At 42.6% G+C, this 27,684-nt stretch overlaps 1 protein-coding gene across 3 annotated transcripts in view; it reads left to right on the top strand.

Annotated features, from left to right (window-relative positions):
* LOC140196414 (G-protein coupled receptor 35-like) overlaps positions 1-27,309 on the top strand; it is a 57,467-nt gene extending 30,158 nt beyond the window's left edge. For 2 of the 3 annotated variants that reach the window (XR_011885706.1, XR_011885707.1), the window contains exons 2-3: positions 20,309-20,430; positions 25,733-25,813. Coding sequence is in view for 1 of the 3 variants with exons in the window: in XM_072255564.1 (XP_072111665.1) it covers positions 24,898-24,918; positions 25,733-26,707 (996 nt within the window). In the remaining 2 variants the exon portion in view is untranslated. Of the gene's footprint in view, positions 1-20,308; positions 20,431-24,531; positions 24,919-25,732 lie in introns of those variants that run through there. The other variant, XM_072255564.1, reaches the window with a different exon arrangement.
* The last annotated feature ends 375 nt before the right edge of the window (positions 27,310-27,684 follow it).

Below are 27,684 nucleotides of genomic sequence, written 5' to 3'. Positions count from 1 at the left end.
TTTGCATTAAGAAATAATTGTGTTCTTCATGACGTCAGGACTTTCTAAAGCTCTTTGCAGTTAATTAAATATTGTTACAGTGTAATCTCTGAAAGTTTGCAGGGAGAAGTCAGGAGAAAGGGGTTGAAAGAGAAATGGATCCGCCATGATGAAATGGCAGAGCAAACTCGATGAGCTTGAATAGTCTAATTCTGCTCCTACGTCTCATAGTCTACCATTGCAAATACGATGATGAATTAAAATAGATATATATCCCTATTCAACATTTTAAGAAAAAACTGACCTAAGTAGTAATTAATTTATTCATTATTTTGTTGTACACAATTATATAATCTACAGGCCTAATCTGATAAAAATGTATGGAAATGTAATAAAATGTCATTCATATTTTCCTTCTGTATGGTCCCAAAATTGCAGGGATATTTTTCCATGTATGCCACATGATACTTTGAGATTATCAGTGAAAAAGAATGGAAAGTCTTACACTATAAGATCATAAGATATAAGAGCAGAAGTAGGCCTTTTGGCCCATCAAATCTGACTATGTCCTGCTATAGGCTCTCTGCTTCCTCAGCATTACCTGCCCCTCCACCTATCTTCATATCGTCTGCAAACTTGGTCACAAACCCTCATTTCCAAATTCTTAAACGATCTCTACACAATAAGCTAATTTAATCTATTATTAAGGATGAGGTTTTTGGGTAGAAAATAGAACACAGAACGTAGAAATTTACAGTACATTACAGGCCCACAATGTTGTGCCAACAATGTAACCTGCTCTAGAGACTGCCTGGAATTTCCCTAGTGCATTGCCCTCTATCTTTCTGAGCTCCATGTACCTATCTAAGAGGCTCTTAAAAGATCCTACTGTATCTGCTTCCACCACCAATGCTGGTGCCGGCAGTACATTCCATGCACCCACCACTCTCAGTGTGGAAAAACTTACCCCTGACATCCCCTTGGTACCTATTTCCAAGCACCTTAAAAATATACTTTATACTTTATTGTCACCAAACAATTGATACTAGAACGTACAATCATTATAGTGATATTTGATTCTGCGCTTCCCGCTCCCTGGAGTACAAATCGATAGTAAATATTAAAAATTTAAATTGTAAATCATGAATAGAAAATAGAAAAATGGAAAGTAAGGTAGTGCAAAAAAACCGAGAGGCAGGTCCGGATATTTGGAGGGTACGGCCTAGATCCGGGTCAGGATCCGTTCACCAGTCTTATCACAGTTGGAAAGAAGCTGTTCCCAAATCTGGCTGTACGAGTCTTCAAGCTCCTGAGCCTTCTCCCAGAGGGAAGAGGGATGAAAAGTGTGTTGGCTGAGTAGGTCGTGTCCTTGATTATCCTGGCAGCACTGCTCTGACAGCGTCTAAAGTGAGTCCAAGGATGGAAGATTGGCTTGTGTGATGTGCTGCGCCGTGTTCACGATCATCTGCAGCTTCTTCCGGTCTTGGACAAGACAACTTCCATACCAGGTTGTGATGCACCCTAGAAGAATGTTTTCTACAGTGCATTTATAAAACTTCATGAGGGTTTTAGGGGACAGGCCAAATTTCTTTAGTTTTCTCAGGAAGTAAAGGCACTGGTGGGCCTTCTTCGCAGTGGACTCTGCTTGGTTTGACCAAGTCAGGTCATTTGTGATATTGACCCCGAGGAACTTAAAGCTTTTGACCTGTTCTACTTACGCACCACCGATATAAATTGGGTCGTGCGGTCCGCTACTCCTTCTGAAGTCAACAACCAATTCTTTCGTCTTGCTGACGTTGAGGAATAGGTTATTGTCTTCGCACCATGCCACCAGGTTCTTAATTTCCTCTCTGTACTCAAACTCATCATTACCCGAGATACGGCCTACAATTGTTGTGTCATCAGCAAACTTATATACTGAGTTTGATGGAAACTTGGCTACACAATCATGGGTGTACAGTGAGTACAGCAGGGGGCTCAGTACACAGCCTTGTGGGGCACCGGTGCTCAGAGTGATTGTAGAGGAGAGCTTGTCCCCTATTTTTACAGCCTGGGTCCTGTCTGTAAGGAAGTTGAAGATCCAGCTACAGATCTGAGTGCTAAGGCCCAGGTTCTGGAGCTCAGGAGTCAGTTTATTTGGGATGATGGTATTAAAGGCAGAGCTGTAGTCAATGAAAATGAGCCTTGCATATGCGTCTTTATTCTCCAGGTGCTCTAAGGAGGAATGTAGGGCCAGAGAGATGGCATCTGCCATTGACCTGTTGCTCCAGTAGGCGAATTGCAAAGCGTCGACGAAGGGTCTCGGCCTGAAACGTCGACTGCACCTCTTCCCAGAGATGCTGCCTGGCCTGCTGCGTTCACCAGCAACTTTGATGTGGGAGGTTGACTGGTAGGCTGTGGTTGATGTGTGTCATAACCAATCTCTCGAAGCACTTCATAGCAATTGATGTCAGAGCCACAGGTCGATAGTCATTCAGGCATGCCACCTTGCTCTTCTTCGGCACTGGGATTATCGTTGTCTTCTTAAAACACGAGGGGATCTTAGACTGAAGCAAGGAGCAGTTGAAGATGTCAGCAAACACTCCAGCTAGATCGCTTGCACAGGCCCGGAGAACCCGTCCCAAGACGCCATCTGGGCCCATCACCTTCCTTGGATTTATCTTCAGGAAGGCCCTTCTAACGTCCTCCTCGGTGACGATGAATCTTGATGCCACCAGGTCCGGTTCATCTGGAGGGAGTGGAATGCTCCTCTTCTGTTCGAATCTTGCGTAGAATACATTAAGTTCGTCGGGAAGAGAAGCACCACAGTTATTGATATTCCCAGCCTTTACTTTGCACCTGGTGATCTCATTTTGACCCTGCCATAGTCTACTGGCATCCGTTTGATTAGCCTGGGCTTCCAACTTAGCTCGATATTGCCTCTTGGCGCCCTTAATTGCTTTCCGGAGTTCACGCCTGGATTCCGTGTAGTGACTGGTATCCCCGGACCTAAAAGCCACAGCTCTAGCCTTTAAAAGGGACTTGACCTCATAATTCATCCAAGGTTTCCGGTTAGAGAATACCTGGATCGTCTTGCAAGACACACAGTCCTCTGTGCATTTCCAAATAAAGTTCGTGACAGCTGAAGCATACTCATTGAAATTAGCTGCCGAGTCCTTGAATACTAACCAGTCCACCAATTCAAAGCAGTCACGGAGGACCTCATCCGTTTCCTCCGTCCAACGCGACACTACTTTTGACACCATGATCTCCCGCTTCAGTTTCTGTTTGTAAGCCAGGAGGAGGAGTACGGCCTGATTGTCCGATTTTCCAAAGTGAGGTCATGGGACGGAATGGTAGGCATCCTTGACTGCTGTGTAGCAGTGGTCAAGTATATTCGGGCCTCTAGTGGAGCAGGAGACATGTTGGTATAATCTTGGCAGCGCCTTACTGAGGTTGGCCTGGTTAAAGTCCCCGGCTGTAATGAGCAAAGCCTCCAGATACCTGGTCTCAAGTTCGCTGGTGTTGGCATACAGTATGTTCAGAGCACACCCCAAGTCTGCCTAGGGGGGAATGTAGACCGCTGTCGGTATGACCGAGGTGAATTCCTGTAGCAGATATTAGGGACAACACTTCACCGACAGGTGTTCCAGGTCCGGGCTACAGGAGCTTGTCAGTGCCACTGTGTCCGAGCACCACGCAGTGTTGATCAGTAGGCAGACACCACCTCCCCTCGTCTTGCCTGAAGACACCATGCGATCCATCCGATGGATCGAAAATCCCTCCGGTTGGATGGCACAGTCGGGGGTGGCAGGGGAGAGCCAGGTGTCAGTGAAACAGAATACACAGCAATTCTGCATCTCCCTGCAGTAGGTGAGTCTCCCTTTAAGGTCATCCACCTTGTTCTCTATGGCTTGTACATTAGCTAGTAGGATGGTGGGCATAGGGACCCTGAAGCCCCTCAGCTTCAATCTGAGCAGCAGCCTGGCTCTGTGTTAGCCATTTCAGCCCTGGGAATAAGCCTCTGGCTATCCACACGATCAATGCCCTTCATCAGCTTATACACCACTATCAGGTGACCTCTCATCCTCTGTCGTTCCAAGGAGAAAAGGCCAAGTACACTCAACCTATTCTCATAAGGTACGCCCTCCAATCCAGGCAATATCCTTGTAAATCTCCTCTGCACTCTCTCTATAGTATCCTCATCCTTCCTGTAGTGATGTGACCAGAACTGAACACAGTACTTCACGTGGGGTCTGACCAGGGTCTTATATATAGGTATCCGTTAGTCTCATGAGACCATGGATTTGCGCCTTGGAAGGTTTCCAGGAGGCAGGCCTGGGCAAGGTTGTATGGAAGACCAGCAGTTGCCCATGCTGCAAGTCTCCCCTCTCCACGCCACCGATGTTGTCCATGGGAAGGGCATTAGGACCCATACAGCTTGGCACCGGTGTCGTCGCAGAGCAATGTGTGGTTAAGTGCCTTGCTCCAGGACACACACACTGCCTCAGCCAAGGCTCGAACTAGCAACCTTCAAATCACTAGACGAACGCATTAACCACTTGTCCACGTGCCAACACAAGGTCTTATATAGCTGTAGCATTACCTCATGGCTCTTGGAACTTGATGAATGCCAACACACCATACTTCTTAATACTTCTTAATACCATCATACTTCATTGTCAACCTCTGCAGCAGCCTTGAGGGTCATATTAACACCGACCTCAACATCTTTCATTTGTATCTTACCATTTATATTATATTCTGTCTTCAAATTGTACTTGGGGTACTTGGAGACGAACGATTATACAAGTCAAAGTCAGCGTGGTTTCTGTGAAGGGGAATCTTGCCTGACAAATTTGGAGTTCTTCGAGGAAGTAACAAGCAGGGTGAGCAAAGGAGAGGCAGTGGATGTCATTTACTTGGATTTGCAGAAGGCATTTAATAAGGTGCCACACATGAGGCTGCTAAACAAGATAAAATCCCATGGTAGTAAAGGAAAGATACTTACAAGGATAGCAGAATGGCTGACAGGTAGGAGGCAGCGAGCAGGAATAAAGGTTAGCTGCTGATGAATAGTGGTGCTCCTCAGGGGTGAGTATTGGGAATGCTACTTTTCATGTTGTTCGTCAATGATTTGGATCATGGAATTGAAGGCTCTGTAGCAAAGTTTGCAGATGATTTAGCAATATGGTCCAGGTGCAGGTCAGTGGGACTAGGCAGAAAAAGGATTCGGCACAGCCAAGAAGGGCCAAGAGGCCTGTTTCTGTGCTGTAATGCTTCTATGGTTTCTATGATACAAAAGTGGAAAGGTAGGTAGTGCTGAGGAAGCAATGCAATTACAGCAGGACTTAGACAAATTTGTAAAATGGGGAAAAAGGTGGCAGATGGAATGCAGTGTTGGGAAATGAATGATAATGCATTTTGGTAAAAGGAACAATAGTGAGGACTATTATCTCAATGGGGAGAAGGTGTAAACATCAGAAGTGCAATGGGAGTTAGTCCTTGTGCAAGACTTTCAGGAGGTTAATTCACAGGTTGAGTCTGTGGTAAAGAAGGCAAATGCAATGTTGGCATTTATTTCAAGGGGAATAGAAAATAAAAAGCAAGGCAATAACGCTGAGCTTCTATAAGACACTAGTCAGGCCACACTTGGAGTATTATCAACAGTTTTGGGCCTAAGAACTCAAAAAAGGATACCTTGAAAAGAGTCCAGAGGAGGTTTACGAAGATGATTCCAGGAATAAAGGGGTGAACTTATGAGGAGCATTTGGCAGTTTTGGGCCTGTACTCGCTGGAATTTAGGAGGATGCAGAGGGATCTAATTGAAACCTACTGAATGTTGAAAGGACTAGACAGGGTGGATGTGGAGAGGATGTTTCCTATGCTGGGGGTATCCAGATCTACAGAGCACAGCCTCAAAATTGAGAGGTGACGCTTTAGAACAATAGTAAGGAGAAAGTTTTTTAGTCAGAGACTGTGGTGGAAGCAAAGATTGCCACAGACTGCAGTGAAGGCCAAGTCCGTGAGTATATTTAAGGTGGCAGTTGATTGTTTCCTGATCGGTCAGGGCATCAAAGGATATTGCGAGAAGGCAGGTGCATGGGATTGAGTGGGATCCGGGATTTGCCATAATGGAATGGTGGAGCAGACCTGGGAGGCTGAATGGCCTAATTCTGCTCCTATATCTTATGGTCTTAAGTTTTTACTCACAATTCTTCATCTATATATGCGATCAGGGATGCAATGATGAAACTGTGTCACGATGTCTCAAGATATACCTTCATCATCTGAATTGGTAAACACCCCAATACAAATCATTACTCATTCACAGATTTAGTTTGTTCTGAAATTGATAAAACTAAATATGTGATATGGTGCTATCTGTTCATTAGGTTCTCCTTCAAGAATTCAGCTTTATTTACGTAATGAGGCTAAATTTCAAAAGCAGAGTGCAAGTCACTTTCATGACAAGATTGGTCATTCAGCATTAATGATTCGAGAAAGAATTTCCAAAGGCCAGCTCGAAATTTGTGCCATTACATGGCTTGATAGATCTCTGGGTAGAATGAAGGGATAACTAATGACCACAAAATAGGGACAAAGGTCTGTGTGTATCGCTGACCTTTACAAAAATAAAGCTTAACCTTAGAAAAGGAAGAGTCCATGCTGATGTCTTTGGCCTAGGGATGAGGACCAAACTTAATCACATTGAAATATGTTGGTAATACAATATTATTCCTTTCAAGGAACACAGAATATCGAACATAGAACAGTATAGCACAGTATGGACCATTTGGCTCGCAATGTTGTGCTGACCACTATAGGCCTTCACCATGATCAATCTAACTCTTCCCTCCTACACAGCCCATAACCCTCCATTTTTCTTGCATCCATATGCTTAAGAGCCTTTTTAAATGTCTCTATTGTATCAACCTTTACCACCACACTAGGCAGTGTGTTTGAGGCACCAACCACTCTCTGGGTTTTAAAAAAATCAACTATGTATCTTCACCCTTAGATCCTTCTGTTCCCCCACTCTGCTGAGAATCCTCCCATTAACTGTGTATCCAACCTTCAAGTTTGACCTTCTAAAGCGTATCACTTCATAATTTTCTGGACTAAACTCCATCTGCTCAACTCTGCGTCCTGTCTATATCGTGTTGTAACCTACAGCAACTTTCGGCACTATCCACAATATCTTCAAACTTCATGTCATCTGCAAACTTACTAACTCACCCCTCTAGTTCCTCATCCATGTCATTTATAAAAATCAGAAAGAGCAGGGGGATCTCAGAACAGATCCTTTTGGAACACTATGAGTCATTGACATCCAGACAGAATACACTCCATCTACTACCACCCCCTGCTAATTCCAAATCCACGCAGCCAGTTTTCTACGTGTCCCGAGCCTCATTGCAATGAGGTCGAAGAGGACACTATCAAAATCAATAACTTCATATTTACCCAATTTGTACTCCATTTGCAACATTGTTGCCCATTACTAAATCTGTCCAAATCTCTTTGTAACCCCCTTAACTTTTTTTTAGGTTATGAGAACACTCAGTCCTCTTTTATTGTCATTTAGAAATGCATACATTCATTAAGAAATGATACAACGTTTCTCCGGAGTGATATCACAGAAAACAAGACAGACCAAAGACTAACATCGACAAAATCACATAATTATAACATATAGTTACAGCAGTGCAAAGCAATACCATAATTTGATAAAGAACAGACCATAGGCACAGTAAAAAAAGTTCTCAAAGTCCCGAGTCAATCGACTCCCGAGTCCCCGATAGCAGGCGGCAAGAGGGAGAAACTCCCTGCCATAAACCTCCAGGCACCGTCAACTTGCCGACCCCAGCCGACCCTGAGCCCATTTGTTCGAAAACTCCGAGCTCCCGAGCAGCCTCTCCAATACAGCCTCCCGAGCGCCATCCTCTGCCGAGCGCCTTCGACCTCTCCCCGGCCGCTGAAACACGCAAAGCCGAGGATTTCGAGACCTTCAGCTACAGAGATTCCGGTTACCACACAGTAACAGCGGTAGCAAAGCAGTCATTTCAGAAGTTTTCCAGATATTCCACTGTGCTCTCACATCTGTCTCCATCAAATCAGGATTGTGCATGATCCCCTACTTGACAAATTAGAGATATTCATCACCGAAGTGGCCGCACGCGCTGTCATCGTGCCGCCATCTTCTCCCCCCCTCATAATTACTTTCTTAACTAGCTTTGCTTATCATAGCTTTTTATTTGGTACCTCTATCAAAGTTATTTCCAAAAATTATAAAAAGATTGAGATCTCAGAACTTATTTCAGCAGCACTTCATTCATTACATTTTGCTAACCAGAAGTACCGTTCATTTATGCTTCTGTTTAGTTCCCAACTGGCCTACACAATGTTCTTTTCATGTTAGTACCTTACTGCGTACCTCATCAAACCCTAGATGTGCCACATTACCAAATGCTCTCTGGAGATTTATAGTACCATAACCAGTTCATTTTCATGATACTTAATTTAAAAGGTTCAATAAACCAGTCAAATGTAATTTTCCCTTCTCACATCCATGTAGACTTTACCTGATTACCTTGAATCTTTCTAAATACACTGTTGTAATATCTTTAATAATAATTTCCATTATTTTCCATATGGTGCTGATGTGCCCGTAGTTCCTTACTTTCTGTTTTCCTCCATTTTTGGATAAAGTAGATTCTTTCATTATTTTCCCATCTTCCTGACCCTTTTCTAAATCAAGAGAACTAAATCAAGAAAATTAAAACCAAAGTATTTTCTATCTCACCAGCAACATACTTTACAATCCTCAAATGAGCTGCATCAAAGTTCATAGACTTGTCATCTAACAGCTCTTGTAACTTATTCAGAACCACTGCCTGTCTGTAATATCCCCAAGTTCCTCACTCCTTTTCAATTCCTGATTGATAGTTATTTTTGGAATGTTACATGTATTAAACAAGATGCTAATTACCTAGTTTAGTTCTTTTGCCACCTTCTTGTTTCCCATTATTAATTTCATAACTTCACTTACTAACTCATTAACTGTTTTCATTTTTGAATGAAACTCTTATCATCTGTTTTTATATTTTATCCCAAGTATTCTTCCTTATTAATCTTTGAGATAGTATTTGATCTTTATATATTCTTATCTGATTCCTAAGGCTATTATATGCTTTTCCTTTAAATTTAATAACATCTTTAACTTTTTTAAAAATAGACAAAGATGGTCTGTAATCAACTATGTCACCTGTAAAAATGGAATTGTTTATTACCTGGAGACAGCCTGTATTCTTATTTCTATTTGCGTCATCATCGTTTCCTTCCTAATGTCAATTTGTTTCACATCCTCTGTTACCCTATGTCCTTGGCCCATCCATACATCTGGGAGATTGCTTATGTCTTCCCTAGTGAAGACAGATCCAAAGTACTTATTAAATTCGTCTGCCATTTCTCTGTTTCCCATAACAATTTCTCCCAGTTCATTCTTCAAGGGCCCAACATTGTTCTTAACTATCTTCCTTCTCTTCACATACCTAAAAAAACTTTTGCTATCCTCCTTTATATTCCTAGCTAGCTTGCGTTCATACCTCATTTTTCTCCCCGTATTGCCTTTTTAGTTAAGTTCTGTTTCTCCTTAAAAATTTCCCAATCATCAGCCTTCCCACTCACCTTAGCTCTGTTATACTTCTTTTTTAATGCTATGCTATCTCTGACTTCCTTTGTCAACTCCTGTGGCCACTTTCCCCCCTTTGAATCCTTCCTTCTCCGGGGGATGAACTGATTTTGCACCTTGTGCATTATTCCCAAGAATACCTGCTGTTTCACTGTCTTTTCTGCTAGGATATCCGACCAGTCAACTTTGGCCAGCTCCTCCCTCATGGCTCCATAGTCTCCTTCATTCAACTGCAATACTGACACTTCTGATCTGCCCTTATCCCTCTCAATTTGCAGATAAAAACTTATCATATTATGGTCACTACCTCCTAATGGCTCCTTTACTTCAAAATCACTTATCAAATCCTGTTCATTGCACAACACTAAATCCAGAATAGCCTTATCCCTGGTTGGCTCTCATACAAGCTGCTCCAAAAATGCATCCCGTAGGAACTCTACAAACTCCCTATCCTGGGGTCCAGTACCAACCTGATTTTCCCAGTTCACCTGCATGTTGAAATCCCCCATAACTACTGCGACATTTCCTTTGCCACATGCCATTGTTAACTCCCTATTCAACTTGCACCCAATATCCATGCTACTGTTTGGGGGCCTGAAGGTAACACTTATTAGGGTCTTTTCGCCCTTACTGTTCCTCAGTTCTATCCACACTGACTCTACTTCTCCTGATTCTATGTCCCCCCTTGCAAGGGACTGAATCTCATTCCTCACAAACAGGGCCACCCCACCCCTTCTGCCCACCTTTCTGTCCCTTCAACAGCGCGTATACCCTTGTACATTCAATTCCCAGGTCTGATCCCCCTGCAGCCATGTCTCCGTTATCCCAACAACATCATAGTTACCCATTCGCACCTGAGCTTCAAGCTCATCCGCCTTATTTCTGACACTTCGTGCATTCAGATATAGAATTTTTAACCCATTTCTCCTCTCCTTGTTTAAATCGCTGCCTATTGTGCATAACCCAACTCCCCGAACTCTCACCGGGCTATACGCCCCTTGAATTTTGTTGGCCTTCTTAAACTTACTTACTCTTTCTGCACATTTAACTCCATGCTCCGTCAGACCATCCCTCTGCACATGTATCCTCCTTATCACTTGTTCCGCCTCACCTTTCTCTACTTCACACTTAATATTCCGGAACCGTGTAATCCCCACCTGTCCTTTATACTTCATCTTGCTATCCTCTCTCACATTCTGGATCCCTGCCCCCTGCAAATTTAGTTTAAACCCCCCCAAGCAGCACTAGCAAACTTTCCTGCAAGAATGTTAGTACCCCTCCAGTTCAGGTGTAAACCGTCCCGTCGGAACAGATCCCACCTTCCCTGGAACAAAGCCCAATTATCTAAAAACCTGAAGCCCTCCCTCCTGCACCATCCTCTCAGCCACGTATTGATCTGTATAATCCTTCTGTTCCTCGCCTCACTCGCACGTGGCACAGGTAGCAATCCTGAGATTCCTGGAGGTCCTGCCCTTCAGCTTCGCACCTAACTCCCTGAACTCACTACGCAGGACCCCCTCACTCTTCCTACCCAGGCCGTTGGTCCCTACATGGACCACAACATCTGGATTCTTGCCCTCCCTCTCGAGAATAACCTGCACCCGGCACCAGGGAGGCAACATACCACCCGAGACTCCCAATCTCCCCCACAAAATCTCCTATCTGACCCCTTGACTATAGAATCCCCTATCACTACCGCTGTCCTCTCTTCCCTTCTGAGTTGAGGGTCCAACCTCAGTGCCAGAGACAGGACCACTGCAGCTTGTTCCTGGTAGGTCATCCCCACCAACAGTATCCAAAACGGTATACTTATTGTTGATGGGAATAGCCACATGGGTGCTCTGCACTCTCTACCTGCTCCCCCTCCACCTCCTGACAGTCACCCAGTTGCCTACCTCTCGTCTTTTCGGTGTGACTACCTCCCGATAACTCTTATCTATCTCTGTCTCTGCCTCCCGAATGATCCATAGTTTATCCAGCTCCAGCTCCAATTCCCTAACTCACTCTGATAGGAGCTGCAGCTGGATGCACCTTCTGCAGGTGTGGTCATCAGGGACAACGGCGTTGACCCTGGCCTCCCACATACTGCATACGGAGCACACCACTGCTCTAACTATCTCCCCCATTACCTGATCCCAGATTAATCAGAATAAATGAAAAAGTACCTATCGACCTTACCTTTTTTCCTCAGCAAGCACGTACTCAGGCTCACTGATTACCTCTCATCGAAGACCCTCTTACGCCGAAGCCCACTGAGCCAAAGCCCAGCACTCTGCTCCCATGCACTCCGCTGCCCGCACCTGAAACTGGGCCTCTTTTTAAACTCCACGCTCGCCGCTGACATCACCCGTGCCTGCGCAGTTTTACCTTCCTCCTCAGGTAATGCCTAGGTAGTCCCGATCTTCCTCAGCCTATCTACAACAGCTGATCCTCTGATCCTCCGATCTCCAGTCATCCCTCGACCTCGAGCACTCCTTGCTCCCACACCGACGCTGCCCGTGCCTGAAAGTGGGCCTCATCTTGACCTCATCTAATCCTACTTCAAAGCAGTAGGGCAACTCACTGTGTTTCATGCATTGTGATACTTCCAGGTTGGTTTAGAAGACATTGCAGTACCTTACAGATTGCTGTCTGCTATCGCATGAGCAAGATAAGGGATCTTATCGATTCTCGGTCTTGAGTGAGAAATGCAGGAGGAATAAGCATAAGCCATTACAAGAACTGCAAAGACACTTGCTTCTGTGTCAATTTGTGGTGGTGAGCCAACTCAAAGTACATATCAGTTGAAAGAGATTCTATTTTTATCAGTGTCCAGCTGATAAGTGACTGCAAAAATTGATATATCAGTTCAATATCCTGGCAACAACTATATTGTAACTCACTCCGCCACCTGTGGTTCGTCCACTATTACCAGCCAAAGAGGTGTTACTGGATGCTCTGGGTTTATGCACTAATTATATGGTTCAAGAATAATTCTCCAGCTCAACGGCTTTAGAATGCTTTTGTATTCAACAGTGTGTGCCTCAAGATGTACACTGTGCAACCTCCTGAGCGTGAGTGCTCAAAGACATGAGGGCTGGGGTATAGGCAGGCAGCTCCAAACAGAAATTAGGGGGTAAGATGGAATCAGAAAACAGAAGGCAGCATCAATAGCCCTTCTCAAGTTTGACCTCAAGCACCTTTCTTTGCCAGTAACTATGACTCTATATTTTCACTCATCCACAGTTCTATATCTTTCATTTCCTGTCACTAAGCATCACAATATTTACTTAGCTATTGTAGATACTGAAATAAATAAGTATTCCAAATCAAATTTAGAAATATGAATATTCACAATTGTTAAAATTGACGATTATGCAATCTTATGGATGCCTTCTCCATTCTTGCGTGCCTAAGTTCTCTGGCCTGATACTCCTTCAGTGGCTGAGACAGCACTGGAGCAGAGGTGGCTGATTTATATGGCAGACAGCTTTGCAGGATAGCCATGAGCACCTATGATCCTTGCAAGTCTTGCTTCAGAATTGACTCCCAGCTCTACATGCTGACTCTTTCTCCTTCCCTCATGAAGTGAGAACAGACATAGTTTGTGGTGTATTGCTATAGTTTCCTCACAAGTTCTAATGTAGATGCTTTGCTCTCCAGCTAAACTTGTGGGATATCAAAGCCATTGCCCTCAATCCTCACTATAAACTCCATTCTCTGGGTAGGGTTTGCATCTTTTCCCTGGAAACTGTTAAAACTGAATGAGTGTTGAATTAGACCATGTGATGTGCTTTTGACCACACACCTGTGCCACCTCTGATACTTCTGATTTTCATTTCTATAGTATTGCTGTCATCCACATCCCCCATCTCCAACACATAATATTGAAATACTCACAGATTGCCTGCAAATTCACATTATATATATGGTTGGTGTTTCCATTTCCACAAAACTTGGCTGCTCCTGACTTACGGAATTCTGTTCATCTTTCAGTTTAATGTCTCTAAGTTAAAATCTTATCCTTGCAAATCTTTCCATAACCTTGTCCTTCCTTACCTCATTACTTCATTAATATCTTCCAGCAGTACAGTCAGGCGACACTCTTAATTATCCTCAATTTTAATCACCCTGCAGTTAGATATAATGCATTCACATATCAAGACCTTGAGTTTCGGAATTACCTCAGTAAACATTTCCACTTCTCCATCTCCTTAAAACCTTTCTTAAAAATTAACTGTATGAAAAGATTTTAGCTATCTACCCTGGTATCTCATACTGCGACTCTGCACCAATTGATCATTTGAAATAATTTTCATTGAAGTGATTTTTGTCGCGACTGGAGTCCCAGTAATTTTGCTATTCATATCTTTCATCATTGAGAGCTGATGAATGAAGAGTTTGCTCTTTCTCATCAGTAATTTTCCACCCAGATGTATTGCAGGCATTAACTGAATATCAAATGATAACCACCTGCCTGATGAGTCAATAGAAAAAATTAATATATTTCACAATGCAATTGTCTATCATTAATTAGAATACTCTGTTCACAGGATTAACCTTTCTCACAAGATAATTGAATCTTAAATTAGCTTTACATCTTTAGAACATCAACAATGGTTGCAAAAAAAATTATATAATTTCCTTGCCAACTTTTATTTAGTAGAAGTTCAAAGTTCAAAGTAAATTTACTATCAAATTATGTATACGTCACCATTTTCTACTCTGAGATTCATTTTCTTGTAGGCATTTACAGTAGAACAAAGAAATGCAATATAATTAATGACAAACTAAACACAGAGACTGACAAACAACCAATATGCAAAATAACATGAACTGTGCAAATACAAAAAAGGGCAATTAAATAAATAAATAATAATAATAATAATAAGTAAGTGAATATATAAGGTCAAACTGGCCAGGATTTAGAAGATGTTCATACATAAATGTATAGGGGCTTTGTGGGAATTTTACAGACTTCAATAATCATAATATTAGTGTAAGTAATTGCAGTTTTAAAGTAATTGGTTTATTTGAAAATTTCTTATGTGCTGGGCTGAACCATTGTGACATTTTGCTAATAGGGAGGAGCTATCACCTTAGTTTGCATCTAGAATTCAAAATTTTAGTAATCTTGAAATCTAAGTGAGTTAATGTGCTTCCAAATGGTATAGGAACATAGAAAATAGGTGCAGGAGTAGGCCATTCGGCCCTTCGAGCCTGCACCGCCATTCATTATGATCATGGCTGATCATCCAACTCAGAACCCCGCCCCAGCCTTCCCTCCATACCCCCTGACCCCCGTAGCCACAAGGGCCATATCTAACTCCCTCTTAAATATAGCCAATGAACTGGTCTCAACTGTTTCCTGTGGCAGAGAATTCCACAGATTCACCACTCTCTGTGTGAAGAAGTTTTTCCTAATCTCGGTCCTAAAAGGCTTCCCCTCTATCCTCAAACTGTGGCCCCTCGTTCTGGACTTCCCCAACATCGGGAATAATCTTCCTGCATCTAGCCTGTCCAATCCCTTTAGGATCTTATACGTTTCAATCAGATCCCCCCTCAATCTTCTAAATTCCAACGAGTACAAGCCCAGATCATCCAGTCTCTCTTCATATGAAAGTCCTGCCATCCCAGGAATCAATCTGGTGAATCTTCTTTGTACTCCCTCTATGGCAAGGATGTCTTTCCTCAGATTAGGAGACCAAAACTGCACACAATACTCCAGGTGTGGTCTCACCAAGGCCTTGTACAACTGCAGTAGTACCTCCCTGCTCCTGTACTCGAATCCTCTCGCCATAAATGCCAGCATACCATTCGCCTTTTTCACCGCCCGCTGTACCTGCATGCCCACTTTCAATGACCGGTGTATAGTGACACCCAGGTCTCGTTGCACCTCCCCTTTTCCTAATCGGCCACCATTCAGATAATAATCTGTTTTCCTATTTTTGCCACCAAAGTGGACAACTTCACATTTATCCACATTAAATTGCATCTGCCATGAAATTGCCCACTCACCCAACCTATCCAAGTCACCCTGCATCCTCTTAGCATCCTCCTCACAGCTAACACTGCCACCCAGCTTCGTGTCATCCGCAAACTTAGAGGTGCTGCATTTAATTCCCTCATCCAAGTCATTAATATATATTGTAAACAACTGGGGTCCCAGCACTGAGCCTTGCGGTACCCCACTAGGCACCGCCTGCCATTCTGAAAAGGTCCCGTTTATTCCCACTCTTTGCTTCCTGTCTGCTAACCAATTCTCCACCCACACCAATACCTTACCCCCAATACCGTGTGCTTTAAGTTTGCACACTAATCTCCTGTGTGGGACCTTGTCAAAAGCCTTTTGAAAATCCAAATATACCACATCCACTGGTTCTCCCCTATCCACTCTACTAGTTACATCCTCAAAAAATTCTATGAGATTCGTCAGACATGATTTTCCTTTCACAAATCCATGCTGACTTTGTCCAATCATTTCACCGCTTTCCAAATGTGCTGTTATCACATCCTTGATAACTGACTCCAGCAGTTTCCCCACCACCAACGTTAGGCTAACCGGTCTATAATTCCCCGGTTTCTCTCTCCCTCCTTTTTTAAAAAGTGGAGTTACATTAGCCAACCTCCAATCCTCAGGAATTAGTCCAGAATCTAACGAGTTTTGAAAAATTATCACTAATGCATCCACTATTTCTTGGGCTACTTCCTTAAGCACTCTAGGATGCAGACCATCTGGCCCTGGGGATTTATCTGCCTTCAATCCCTTCAATTTACCTAACATCACTTCCCTACTAACATGTATTTCGCTCAGTTCCTCCATCTCACTGGACCCTCTGTCCCCTACTATTTCTGGAAGATTATTTATGTCCTCCTTAGTGAAGACAGAACCAAAGTAATTATTCAATTGGTCTGCCATGTCCTTGCTCCCCATAATCAATTCACCTGTTTCTGTCTGCAGGGGACCTACATTTGTCTTTACCAGTCTTTTCCTTTTTACATATCTATAAAAGCTTTTACAGTCCGTTTTTATGTTCCCTGCCAGTTTTCTCTCATAATCTTTTTTCCCCTTCCTAATTAAGCCCTTTGTCCTCCTCTGCTGAACTCTGAATTTCTCCCAGTCCTCAGGTGAGCCACTTTCTCTGGCTAATTTGTATGCTTCTTCTTTGGAATTGATACTATCCCTAATTTCTCTTGTCAGCCATGGGTGCACTACCTTCCTTGATTTATTCTTTTGCCAAACTGGGATGAACAATTATTGTAGTTCATCCATGCAACCTTTAAATGCTTGCCATTGCATATCCACCGTCAATCCTTTAAGTGTCATTTGCCAGTATATCTTAGCTAATTCACATCTCATACCTTCAAAGTTACCCCTCTTTAAGTTCAGAACCTTTGTTTCTGAATTAACTATGTCACTCTCCATCTTAATGAAGAATTCCACCATATTATGGTCACTCTTACCCAAGGGGCCTCTCACGACAAGATTGCTAATTAACCCTTCCTCATTGCTCAAAACCCAGTCCAGAATAGCCTGCTCTCTAGTTGGTTCCTCGACATGTTGGTTCAAAAAACCATCCCGCATACATTCCAAGAAATCCTCTTCCTCAGCACCTTTACCAATTTGGTTCACCCAATCTACATGTAGATTGAAGTCACCCATTATAACTGCTGTTCCTTTATTGCACACATTTCTAATTTCCTGTTTAATACCATCTCCGACCTCACTACTACTGTTAGGTGGCCTGTACACAACTCCCACCAGCGTCTTCTGCCCCTTAGTGTTACGCAGCTCTACCCATATCGATTCCACATCTTCCCGGCTTATGTCCTTCCTTTCTATTGCGTTAATCTCTTCTGTAACCAGCAACGCCACCCCACCTCCCCTTCCTTCATGTCTATCCCTCCTGAATATTGAATATCCCTGAACGTTGAGCTCCCATCCCTGGTCACCCTGGAGCCATGTCTCTGTGATCCCAACTATATCATAATCATTAATAACAATCTGCACTTTCAATTCATCCACCTTATTACGAATGCTCCTTGCATTGACACACAAAGCCTTCAGGTGCTCTTTTACAACTCTCTTAGCCCTTATACAATTATGCTGAAAAGTGGCCCTTTTTAATGCTTCCCCTGGATTTGTCGGCCTGCCACTTTTACTTTCCTCCATAGTACTTTTTGCTTCTACCCTCACTTTACACCCCTCTGTCTCTCTGCACTGGTTCCCATCCCCCTGTTGTGAACTAATCTGATAAGGCACCACATAAAAGTTGATGGAAAAAACAGCATCTGTAGCAACTCAGACAGAAGACTGTTTAAGTAACAGGAAACTGAGAGCAGTAGATAAAAGCCATTTCTGAAACTGGAGGAAGGTGTACAGTGAAGCTCCCCAGGGTTCGGTTAAGAAGTTCCTAGAACTGGCTGAGCTTCTATCTAAAATGTTGGAGATGATTGAATCCCAAGAAGTAAAGACAATGGAACTTCCAACATTTTGAACTTCCAACATTTTCTTTTTTGTACATTTATATATGGACAATTATTATATCATATTTATTCTTCAAAGTTTGCTGATTGTTTAAGGCAATAGCCTGGTGCAGCCAGAAGAGCTGGTGTCTCACACCAGTCACCTGGGTTCAATCCTACCCTTTGATGCTTTCTGTATGGAGTTTGCACGTTCTCCCTGTCACTACATGGATTTTCTCCGGGCGCCCCAGTTTCTTACTGAAAATGTGCCAGTGGTAGTTTAGTTGACTGCTGTACATTGACCTTAGAATAGATCATAGAATTTGAAAGCAAATTGATGGGTAGAATTAATGAACAATGGATGTTCAATATTCCATTTGGACTCAGTGGGTCAAAGGCATGCTTTTACACCATTTGATTCCACAACTCTTTCACTTTTCTTATTAGACATAATTCCCAATTTACAGAGAATATGGAGACTTATGAACTATGAACAGAACAGTATTAGACTTCCAGGAGATTTAAAACAAACACAGAAAAAGACTCGAAACACTCAGCAAATCAGGCATCTGTGAAAAGAGGAATAAGTGTTTCCGGTTCTGATGAAGGATCCCATACCAGACGTGTCCAGTATCTGAACTATTAACTACTTCTCTCTTTCCAACTGTTGAATTCTTCCAGTATTTTGTGTTTTGTTTTTTGGATTTTTAGTCCTTGAAGTTTTTTTTTATTTTCTAGGAGATTTGAACAGTTTGGTGGAATGATTGCTTCAGATGGTTGAAAGGTCATGTCAGTAGATGTTTGTAGGAGTAATGAGAAATGTAAACTGGAGGACTTGGTTCTGACAAGGAGCATAAGGACTGAGCAGTTTCAGGTATCGCTGCATAATTCTTTGTAAGTGGTAGGGCAGGGAGAGAAAGTAGTTTTTTAAAAAAGTGCATAGAATCCTGAGCCTAATAGTAAGAGACAAGGGAAACAAAAGCAACAAAGTCACAGTTAAATTTTACAGCACTCTGTTACCACCAGAACTGGGCACTGTGCCTTCATCTGAGCATCACATTTTGGAAGAAAATATCGCAGACATGAGGAAATCTGCAGATGCTGGAAATTCAGACAACACACACAAAAAATGCTGGTGGAATGCAGCAGGCCAGGCAGCATCTATAGGAAGAGGTACAGTCGACGTTTCGGGCTGGGACCCTTCATCAGGACTAACTGAAAGAAGAGATAATAAGAGATTTGAAATCTCTTTCAAATCTCTTACTATCTATTCTTTCAGTTGACTTTCAAATCTCTTACTATCTCTTCTTTCAGTTAGTCCTGACGAAGGGTCCCAGCCGGAAACATCGACTGTACCTCTTCCTATAGATGCTGCCTGGCCTGCTGCGTCCACCAGCATTTTTTTGTGTGTGTTGTTTGGAAAAGTTATGAAGGCTTTGGAGAGATTTATTTCAGATATGAGAGGCTTTCGATATGTGGATGGACTGAAGAGGCTGGGGTTGGTCTCACTGAAAGAGGGAAGGTATTGAGGAGATTTGATTAGGATATTAAAACCATGATAGGACTGGCCAGAGTAGACAGAGCATAAATGTTTCTATTCACCGAGGGATCAAGAACCACTCGACAGAGAATAAAGGTGAAGGGCATAAGAACAAAAAGCAACATGAAGGAAACCTTATTTAAGATATAAGTGGCCAGTTGTACTACCAGGAATGGAAGTGAAGACAGATTCATTATTAATGAACCTAGTGAGTTGTTCTTGTATTGAACTGGTGTGGACTCAATGAATTGAATGATCTTCCTCTGCTCTATAACCATTCTGATTCTGCAGTCAGCACCCTCTCACAGGTCATGTTTCCATCCCACCTCTGCTGTATGATGGCCAGTACTAACTCAATCTCAATGCAGACCAGTTTAATCCTGATAATTTTTTCATCAATTATAAAACTGTTGAACAGTTCCCTAGTATGATAAGATGGACTCCTAACCACACAGCCTACCTTCTTATTGTCTACCTGCAGTGCACTTTCTCGGTAAGACCTTATTCTGCATTCCAGAATCATTTTACCTCATGCTACCTCAATGCATTGTTGTAATGAATTAATCTGTCCAAACAGTATGCAAGACAGCTTTTTCACTGTACCTATGACAATATGATCAAATCAAACCAGTCTAATTTAATTCAACCCCACCCACTTTGCTTCCAAAAAGATTCCTGCTGAAGTGGAGCTAATTGCCAGGACAAAGAGGAAACTGTTTGATCTACACTACACTCACTCCAGTACCGAGATTGCTCGAACTGCATATGATTACATTTGGAGGCTGAGTTTCAAGTAAGTATTGACTTGTCTGCAGAAATATATGAGATATACTGTGTACTGCTAAAAATCCATTAAGCAAAGTTCATCTACCAAACTGCCCCCAATCACATAGCACTTCCCTAACAATATTGATCTACAATCATTCCCTAGATAATAAGTTTCAAGAGCCAAGAAGGTAGATATTAGTGATGATACTTACTACCACCTTCAGCGGGTAGGACAATATTTGGTGGATTAAGCAAAAGAGTACTTGAGGATCAAAACTTCAAACTCACAAACTTCATGACATGTTGAGCAGTTATCATTGACCTCCTCTGAGTTTCTGAAACATGGACTTCCTACAGCCGGCATCTCAAAGCACTGGAGAGGCACCATCAAAACTATCTCTGCAAAACCCCTCCAAATCACTAGAAAGGAAACCAAGTGAACATCAGCATCCTATCATAGACCAGCATACCCACCATTGTGCTCCTTCACGAGAAGGACTGCAGTGTTACAAGTTAGCACTCATTCTACCTTCTCAGGAAGAGTTAGGAATGGGCTATAAAAATTGGTCTTGCCGCTCAGAACCTGCAAAGTGGGAGAGGAAACAATTACATCTTCAACCCCAAGCATCTGTTAAAAAAGAACATTGCATTGCAGTTAAGATTAGAATTTTTAGCAACAGCCTTAGTGGTTGTACCATCACCCTTAGACTTCCTGAAAATATTCAACTGAGTAGAGTCAGGTGAGGTCAGTACTGAGATGGCTTTGCAGATACAAAGTTTCTTGTCTGGAAAAACACAGGGAACAAGCAAACTGTCACTGCACTACTTCACTTTGCATACACTTAACAAGCAATGTACTCATGTACTGGCGAATGTAATTAAAAACAGAAATTGTTTGAAATGTTTCATAGAGATTTTGGAAATATGTTCACTGTCAAATAGTCAGAAACATGTTGCAATAAAAGTCTTAAGTAAAACAGAAAATTCTAGAAATTCTCAGCTGGTCAATATTTCTCTCTTGCCAGTTAAGCTGCTCATATTTAGGGTAGTAATGAAGCTCTTTCTTCTGTTTGTCCTTGGCCATTTTCTCTATTGTGCCCCAGACGTGATTCAGCATCCTCATTTCTGTCACCACGGTACAGCGCCAAGTTTTCTTTGGTCTTCCATGTTTCTTCTGTCCTTCAAGGGTCCGATGAAGTGCTGTCTTGATGATGGAGTTGGCCTGTCTTCTCATCATGTGCCCAATCCACCTCCAGCATTTCCTCATTAAGATGATGGTGGCCATGTCCTCTAGGTTACGTTGAGGGAGTAGGACATGGTTGGAGATCTTCCTTGGCCAGAAAATACGAAGGATCTTCTGGAGGCTTATGGTGTGGAATGACAACAACTTAGCAAGTTCTCTGCCATGGTCAAAATTTGTTGGAGGGGGAAAAAAATAACAATTGATATTGATAAACATTTATCAGCATTGGGAAAGTTTTAATGTAATTTGAGAGAGAACAAAAGAGAAGAACAGACAGCAGGAAAGATTAAACCTCAGAAAGGGATGATGCAGCTGAGTAAGTAGGTCCCTAGCTGTAATTAACAAAGATTTACTAAGAAGTGCCATAAATTAGTAGGACAAGTTGACATCTGAAATTTCTTGTAGAACTAAAACAATTGCTGGAAATGGTACATTTTAAGATCTCTGGGTTTGGTTAAATTATCTGACTTTGGTTAAATTTCAATTTTTTATTTCAATGATCCCAGGTTTGCCAGAAAAAGAAATCTGCAACATTTGAAGTAATGATGCAAAAAGTTTTCCCGAAGCAGTGATGTGTTAGCTAGGAGAAACAAAGAGAAGGATATAGTGGTAGGAGTGGGAGACTGGATGGAGTGGTGGTATGAATCAGGTTGGACATAGTGATTAGAAATTGGGACTAAGGGATGAATTTTCAGGGAAAGTCTGAGCCTGTGGGGTGTGGGCTGAGGATAGTCTCATTTAGTGCCAGTTGCTACACTCATTGAAACTATCACTTTGCTTCAGTTACTGATAGTGCAGCACAAAACCACACGGGGAAAGATTATCTTACAAAGACAGGAGAACCTCTGTGGTGCAAATAAAGCGGCGGCTGTGCGAGCCGGTCTGATGGAGATCTTCAAATATTTCCGTTTTAGAAGGCTACAACTGAAATCCACAGCTATGGCCATGGACAATACAGTAAGCAACAACGTCTTAAGGCGTTTAAAAAATCTACCGCTACTCAAAGTCGATGAATCTCGGGTGAAAGTCTACGGTCGCAAGTACGGTACCCCTTTAAAACAGCAGAAGAGAGGATGCGTGCTGGTTTAAATGTTCGTTTAAGGTGAAAAGGGTTCCGACTTCCATTATCATCTATTCTGCTGGCAAACGTTCAGTCTCTGAAAATAAAATCCGAACACCTCAGAGTAAGATTGCTGTACCAGAGGAACATGAGTGTGTTACGTTTGTTTTTGTTTCACGGAGGCTTGGATATCCCCCGCTATTCTGGACGCAGCGATACAGCTCGCTGGTTTCACAGTTCACCACCAAGATGGTACAGCTGAGTTTTTCAAGGCAGAAGAGGAGGAGGATGCTTTTTAATTAATTCTTCATTGTGCACAAACGTGGCAGTTCTTTCCCAGTCCTGCTGGCCCGACCTGCAACATCTGGCGGTCAAGTGTCGTCTGTTTCATCTTCTGCGGGAATTTTCAGCCATCATCTTGGTAGCATTCCAACTCAGGCCCGTGTCAGGCAAGCTCCAGACTAACTGAGCGACTTAATCAACAGGCATGAAATAGCACATCCTGACGCCTTTCCCGCCATTTAGGGGAATTTTAACAAGGCCAGAATGAAAAAGTCCCTAGATAATTATCACACAAATATCACTTGTGGGAACAGTTAACACACTGGACAACAATTATACTACCATCAAGAACGCCTACTATGCCATCCCACACCCACACTTGGGACAGTCTGATCACCTAGTAGCTGCACTCCTACTCCCTGAGGACAGGCAGAGACTGAAGACAGCAGCACCAGTAGAGAGGATCAAGAAGGAATGGACAAGAAAGGTCAGAGAAGCATTTACAGGACTGCTTTGAGTTGATGGACTAGACAGTATTCAGGGATTCATCTTCGAGTCTGAAAGAATAGACCACAGTTATCACTGGCTTTATTAAAACCTGTGTGGATGAGTGCATATCTACAAGAACATACTGTACACATCCAAATCAAAAAGCTTGGGTGAGCCAGGAGATTTGTAGTCTGCTGAGGGCTAGAAATGTGGCATTCAAGTCTGGTGATCCAAGACAATACAAGAAGGCCAGGTATGACTTACAGAGAGCTATCTCAAGAGCAAAAGAACAATTCTGATTGAGTTTAGAGGTGGAATCAGATGTACGTCAGCTCTGTCAGGCTTTGCAGGCCAGTACTTCCTACAAAGCGAACGCTAACATCATGAACGGCAGTGATGTTTCATTCCCAGATGAGCTCAATGCCCTTTATGCATGCTTTGAGAGGAAGAATGAAACTACAGCTATGAGGAAAGGCAGCGTCCGGTGACCCTGTGATCTCTGTCTTGGAGACCGATGTCAGAACATCTTTCAGGAGAATAATCCCTCGCAGGGTGATATACCCCAGTGGTGTACCTGGTAGGGCTCTGAAAACCTATGGGTATGCTCAAGGAATATTTCAGTCTCATGCTGCTATAGTCGGAAGTTCCCACCTGCTTCAAAGAGCAGCAATCATACCAGTACCCAAGAGGAGCAGAGTGAGAGGGCTTATACAGCTATCGTCCAGTAGCACTCACATTTACGGAAATGAACTACTTTGAGAGGTTTGTTAAGGCTAGAAACAACTCTTGTGTCAGCAAGGACCTGGACCCACTACAAATTGCCTATCACCACAATAGGCCTACAGTGAAAGCGATCTCATTGGCTCTTCACACATCTTTGGATCACCTGGACAATATTGCTACTTACGTCAAGATCCTATTTATTGACTACAACTCAGCATTTAACACAATCATTCCTAAAGTTCCGATTAAGAAGCTCTATATCCCTCTCTGCAATTGGATCATCAGCTTCCTCACTGGAAGTCCAAAGTCTATGTGGATTGGAAATAACATCTCGAACACTGCCACACCTCAAGGGTGTGTACTTAGCCCACTGCTCAATTCTCTCTACACCCATGACTGTGCGGATAAGCACAGCTCAAATGCAACCTACAAATTTGCTGATGACACAACTATTGTTAGCAGAATTTCAGGGGTAACAAGAAGGCGTACAGAAGTGAAATAGGTCAGCTGGTTGATTCATATCACAACAACTTTGAAATCAGCATCAGTAAGACCAAAGAACTGACTGTGGACTTTAGAAAGGGTAGAACAAGGAAGCACACACCCGTCCTCATCGAGGGATCAGTACTGGAAAGGGTGAGCAATTTCAAGTTCCTGGTTTTGACACCTCTAACGACCTATCCTGGGCCATACATATGAATACAGTTACAAAAAAGGTAAGGCAGCAGATATATTTCATTAGGAGTTTGAGGAAATTTGGTATGTCACCAAAGACACTCACAAATTTCTAGAGATGTACTATGGAGAGCATTCTAACTGGTTTCATCACAGGGGTGGAAGGTCCTATTCCACACTGTATCTCAATAAAAAATAAAATATAAAAACAAAAATTGAGAGCCTACTGGATTCAGGGCAGTTTAGCAAACTAGATTCAAAATCGACTTAGTGATAGGAACCCGGGAGGGACAGTTGAGGGTTGTTTTGATGATTGTAAGCCTATGACCATGGGGATTGGTGCGAGGACACTTACTGTTTGTTATTTACATTAATCATCTGGATGTGAATCTGAAAAAATATGATCAGTAAAGGTGCAGATGACGTTAAGACTGATGGTGCTCTTATTACTAAGGAGGGTGGTCATCAGCTTTTGACCAGATGGGAAGAGCAAAAGCCTCCACAGATGCAGCCTAACCCACTGAGTTCTACCAGCAATTTATTTTTTGCCCAGGTTTCAGACGTGAAGACATTAGAATTTTATAATTGTTAGCTCCTAATGCCTTCTCTGCTAAACTGTCTATAAACTATACCCCACTGCCTAAATCATCCTCAACAGGACGGGCAATTTCAAATGTATGAGCATGTATTGAATGGATATTCTGTTATTAGTAAAGGATCTCGTGCATACAGTTCAATTAATATTGTCAAAGGAAGCCTTGATTGAAGAAACTCAGTTAAGAAGTTGTGAGTATTCAAAGCTTCATTGAACACACATCTTACTTTGTATATATATATTGTGTTACTCTCTTACAGCTTGGCAGTTCAGAAGAAATGTGGTGCAATATTACAGAGATTAAGAGCGTGCAGTTGATTCAGTTTTACATGTACATCCCAATATTTCTACTGGGATTACCGTTCAACGCAATGGCCCTGTGGGTGTTCTGCTGGAAGCTCAGGAAGTGGACGGAGACCACAATTTACATGACCAGCCTGGCTGTGGCTGATACCCTGGTGCTTCTATCTTTACCTTTCAAGCTATACAGCTACAAGCATGACTGGAATCTCGGATTAGGCTTCTGCGCATTTCTTGAATGTCTTTATTTTCTGAACATGTATGTGAGTATCTACATCACTGTCTGCATATGCGTGGATCGATACATTGCAATAAAGTACCCATTAAATGCAGTTCGTTACAGGTCACCAGTGAAAGCTGCGATTGCATGTGGTGTAACCTGGACTTTGGTGTGTCTGATAAGAATTCCCCTGCAAATACATTCCACCATAGAAGCTCAAAACCAAAACCAGCGCCAATGCTTTGTCAATAGGTCCCAGCACCCTCCCAGCTCCTGGATTGTCATTGTCATTGAGCTGGTTGGATTTATAATTCCCGCTATCATTTTGAGTTTCTGCTCATTTCAGATTATCACAACACTTCACAAAAGAAAAATGGAATCTTATGGAAGTATTCGGTTTAGCAAAACCATAGTAATCATTGCTACAACCCTGACCAGTTTTTTCATTTGCTATTTGCCCTTTCATATAGGATATTTTCTTCAATTTGTGTTTGAGAGCTCAGAACAAAATTGTGTAAAGCAGAATATTGTTCGCACTTTTGTTCGTATATCTATTTGTCTGGCTAATGGAAACTGCTGTCTGGATGCAATTATTTATTATTTTGCTTCTGTAGAAATTCGTAATTATTTTAGACCAAAGAAAGCTTGTAGAAACAACAATGAGCTTTGCATCATAACTCAGTGTTCAACCCCACTGGAAGCAAGAGGCTCATGATAACTGAAATAGTCAATGAGACTGGAGTAGGCCCTCTCCTGAGGTCTGTTCTGCCATGCAATTAGATCATGACTCCAATCCACTTCTTTAAATAACCTCTGCATCTTCATGTTGAGGAATTTCATTAGCCAGAGGGAGGTGATTCGTGAATTGCCACAGATGGTGGTGGAGGCCAACTGATATTTAAAGTGGAGGTTGATAGATTCTTGATGAGTAAGGGCTTCAAAAGAAAGGGAAGAAGGCAGGAGAATTGGGGCTAAGAAGAACAATGAATCCTGCATGAACGAATGGCAGAACGGACTCGATGGGCCAAATGGTGTAATTCAGCTCCTTTGTCATATGGTCTTGTGGCTTTATTCTGTAACCATGTTACTCTTGTTTAATGAAACACATCATCTGTGCATGTAAAATAGAACTTTTATGACATCATATGATGTCATCTTTTATTATAAATTGAAGGAAACTGCTTCATACCTGAAGAGAGGCAAGCATGGGAAAGTTATACAAATGGGACTTTGCAAGTGCTGTTGTAAAGGTTGGAGGGAGGATAATGGAGTCATGGTTTGGAGGGTAGAGGGAAGGTGATTAGAGTGTTGGTTTGGAGGGCAGAGGGAGGAGAATTAGAGTGTTGGTTTGGAGGGTGGAGGGAGGGAGATTAGAGTAGGATTGGAGGGAGGAGGGAAGGCATTGAGTGATAGTTTGGAGATTGGCAGAAAGTGGAACGGTGTGGTGAGTTGAAGGATGGAGGGAGGACGTATGGAGCAGTAGTTTGGAGGCTGGAGATAGGAAGACTGAAGTGGTGGGGAGGGTAGAAAGTAGAGGTAGAAGTATTGGAGCAGTAGTTTTCAGGGTGGAGGAAGGGGGATTGAAGTGTTGATTTGAAGGGTAGAGGAAGTGTGACTGGACGGGTGGATTGGATGTGGAGGGACGGGTATTGGAGTGGAAGTTTGGGGATGGAGGGTGGTGGGTTGGAGTGG

The sequence above is a fragment of the Mobula birostris genome, chromosome 4, assembly GCF_030028105.1.
Source record: "Mobula birostris isolate sMobBir1 chromosome 4, sMobBir1.hap1, whole genome shotgun sequence".
Lineage (NCBI taxonomy): Eukaryota > Metazoa > Chordata > Chondrichthyes > Myliobatiformes > Myliobatidae > Mobula > Mobula birostris.
Note: the sequence above shows the minus strand (reverse complement) of the source record. Positions and strands in the feature narration are given on the sequence as shown.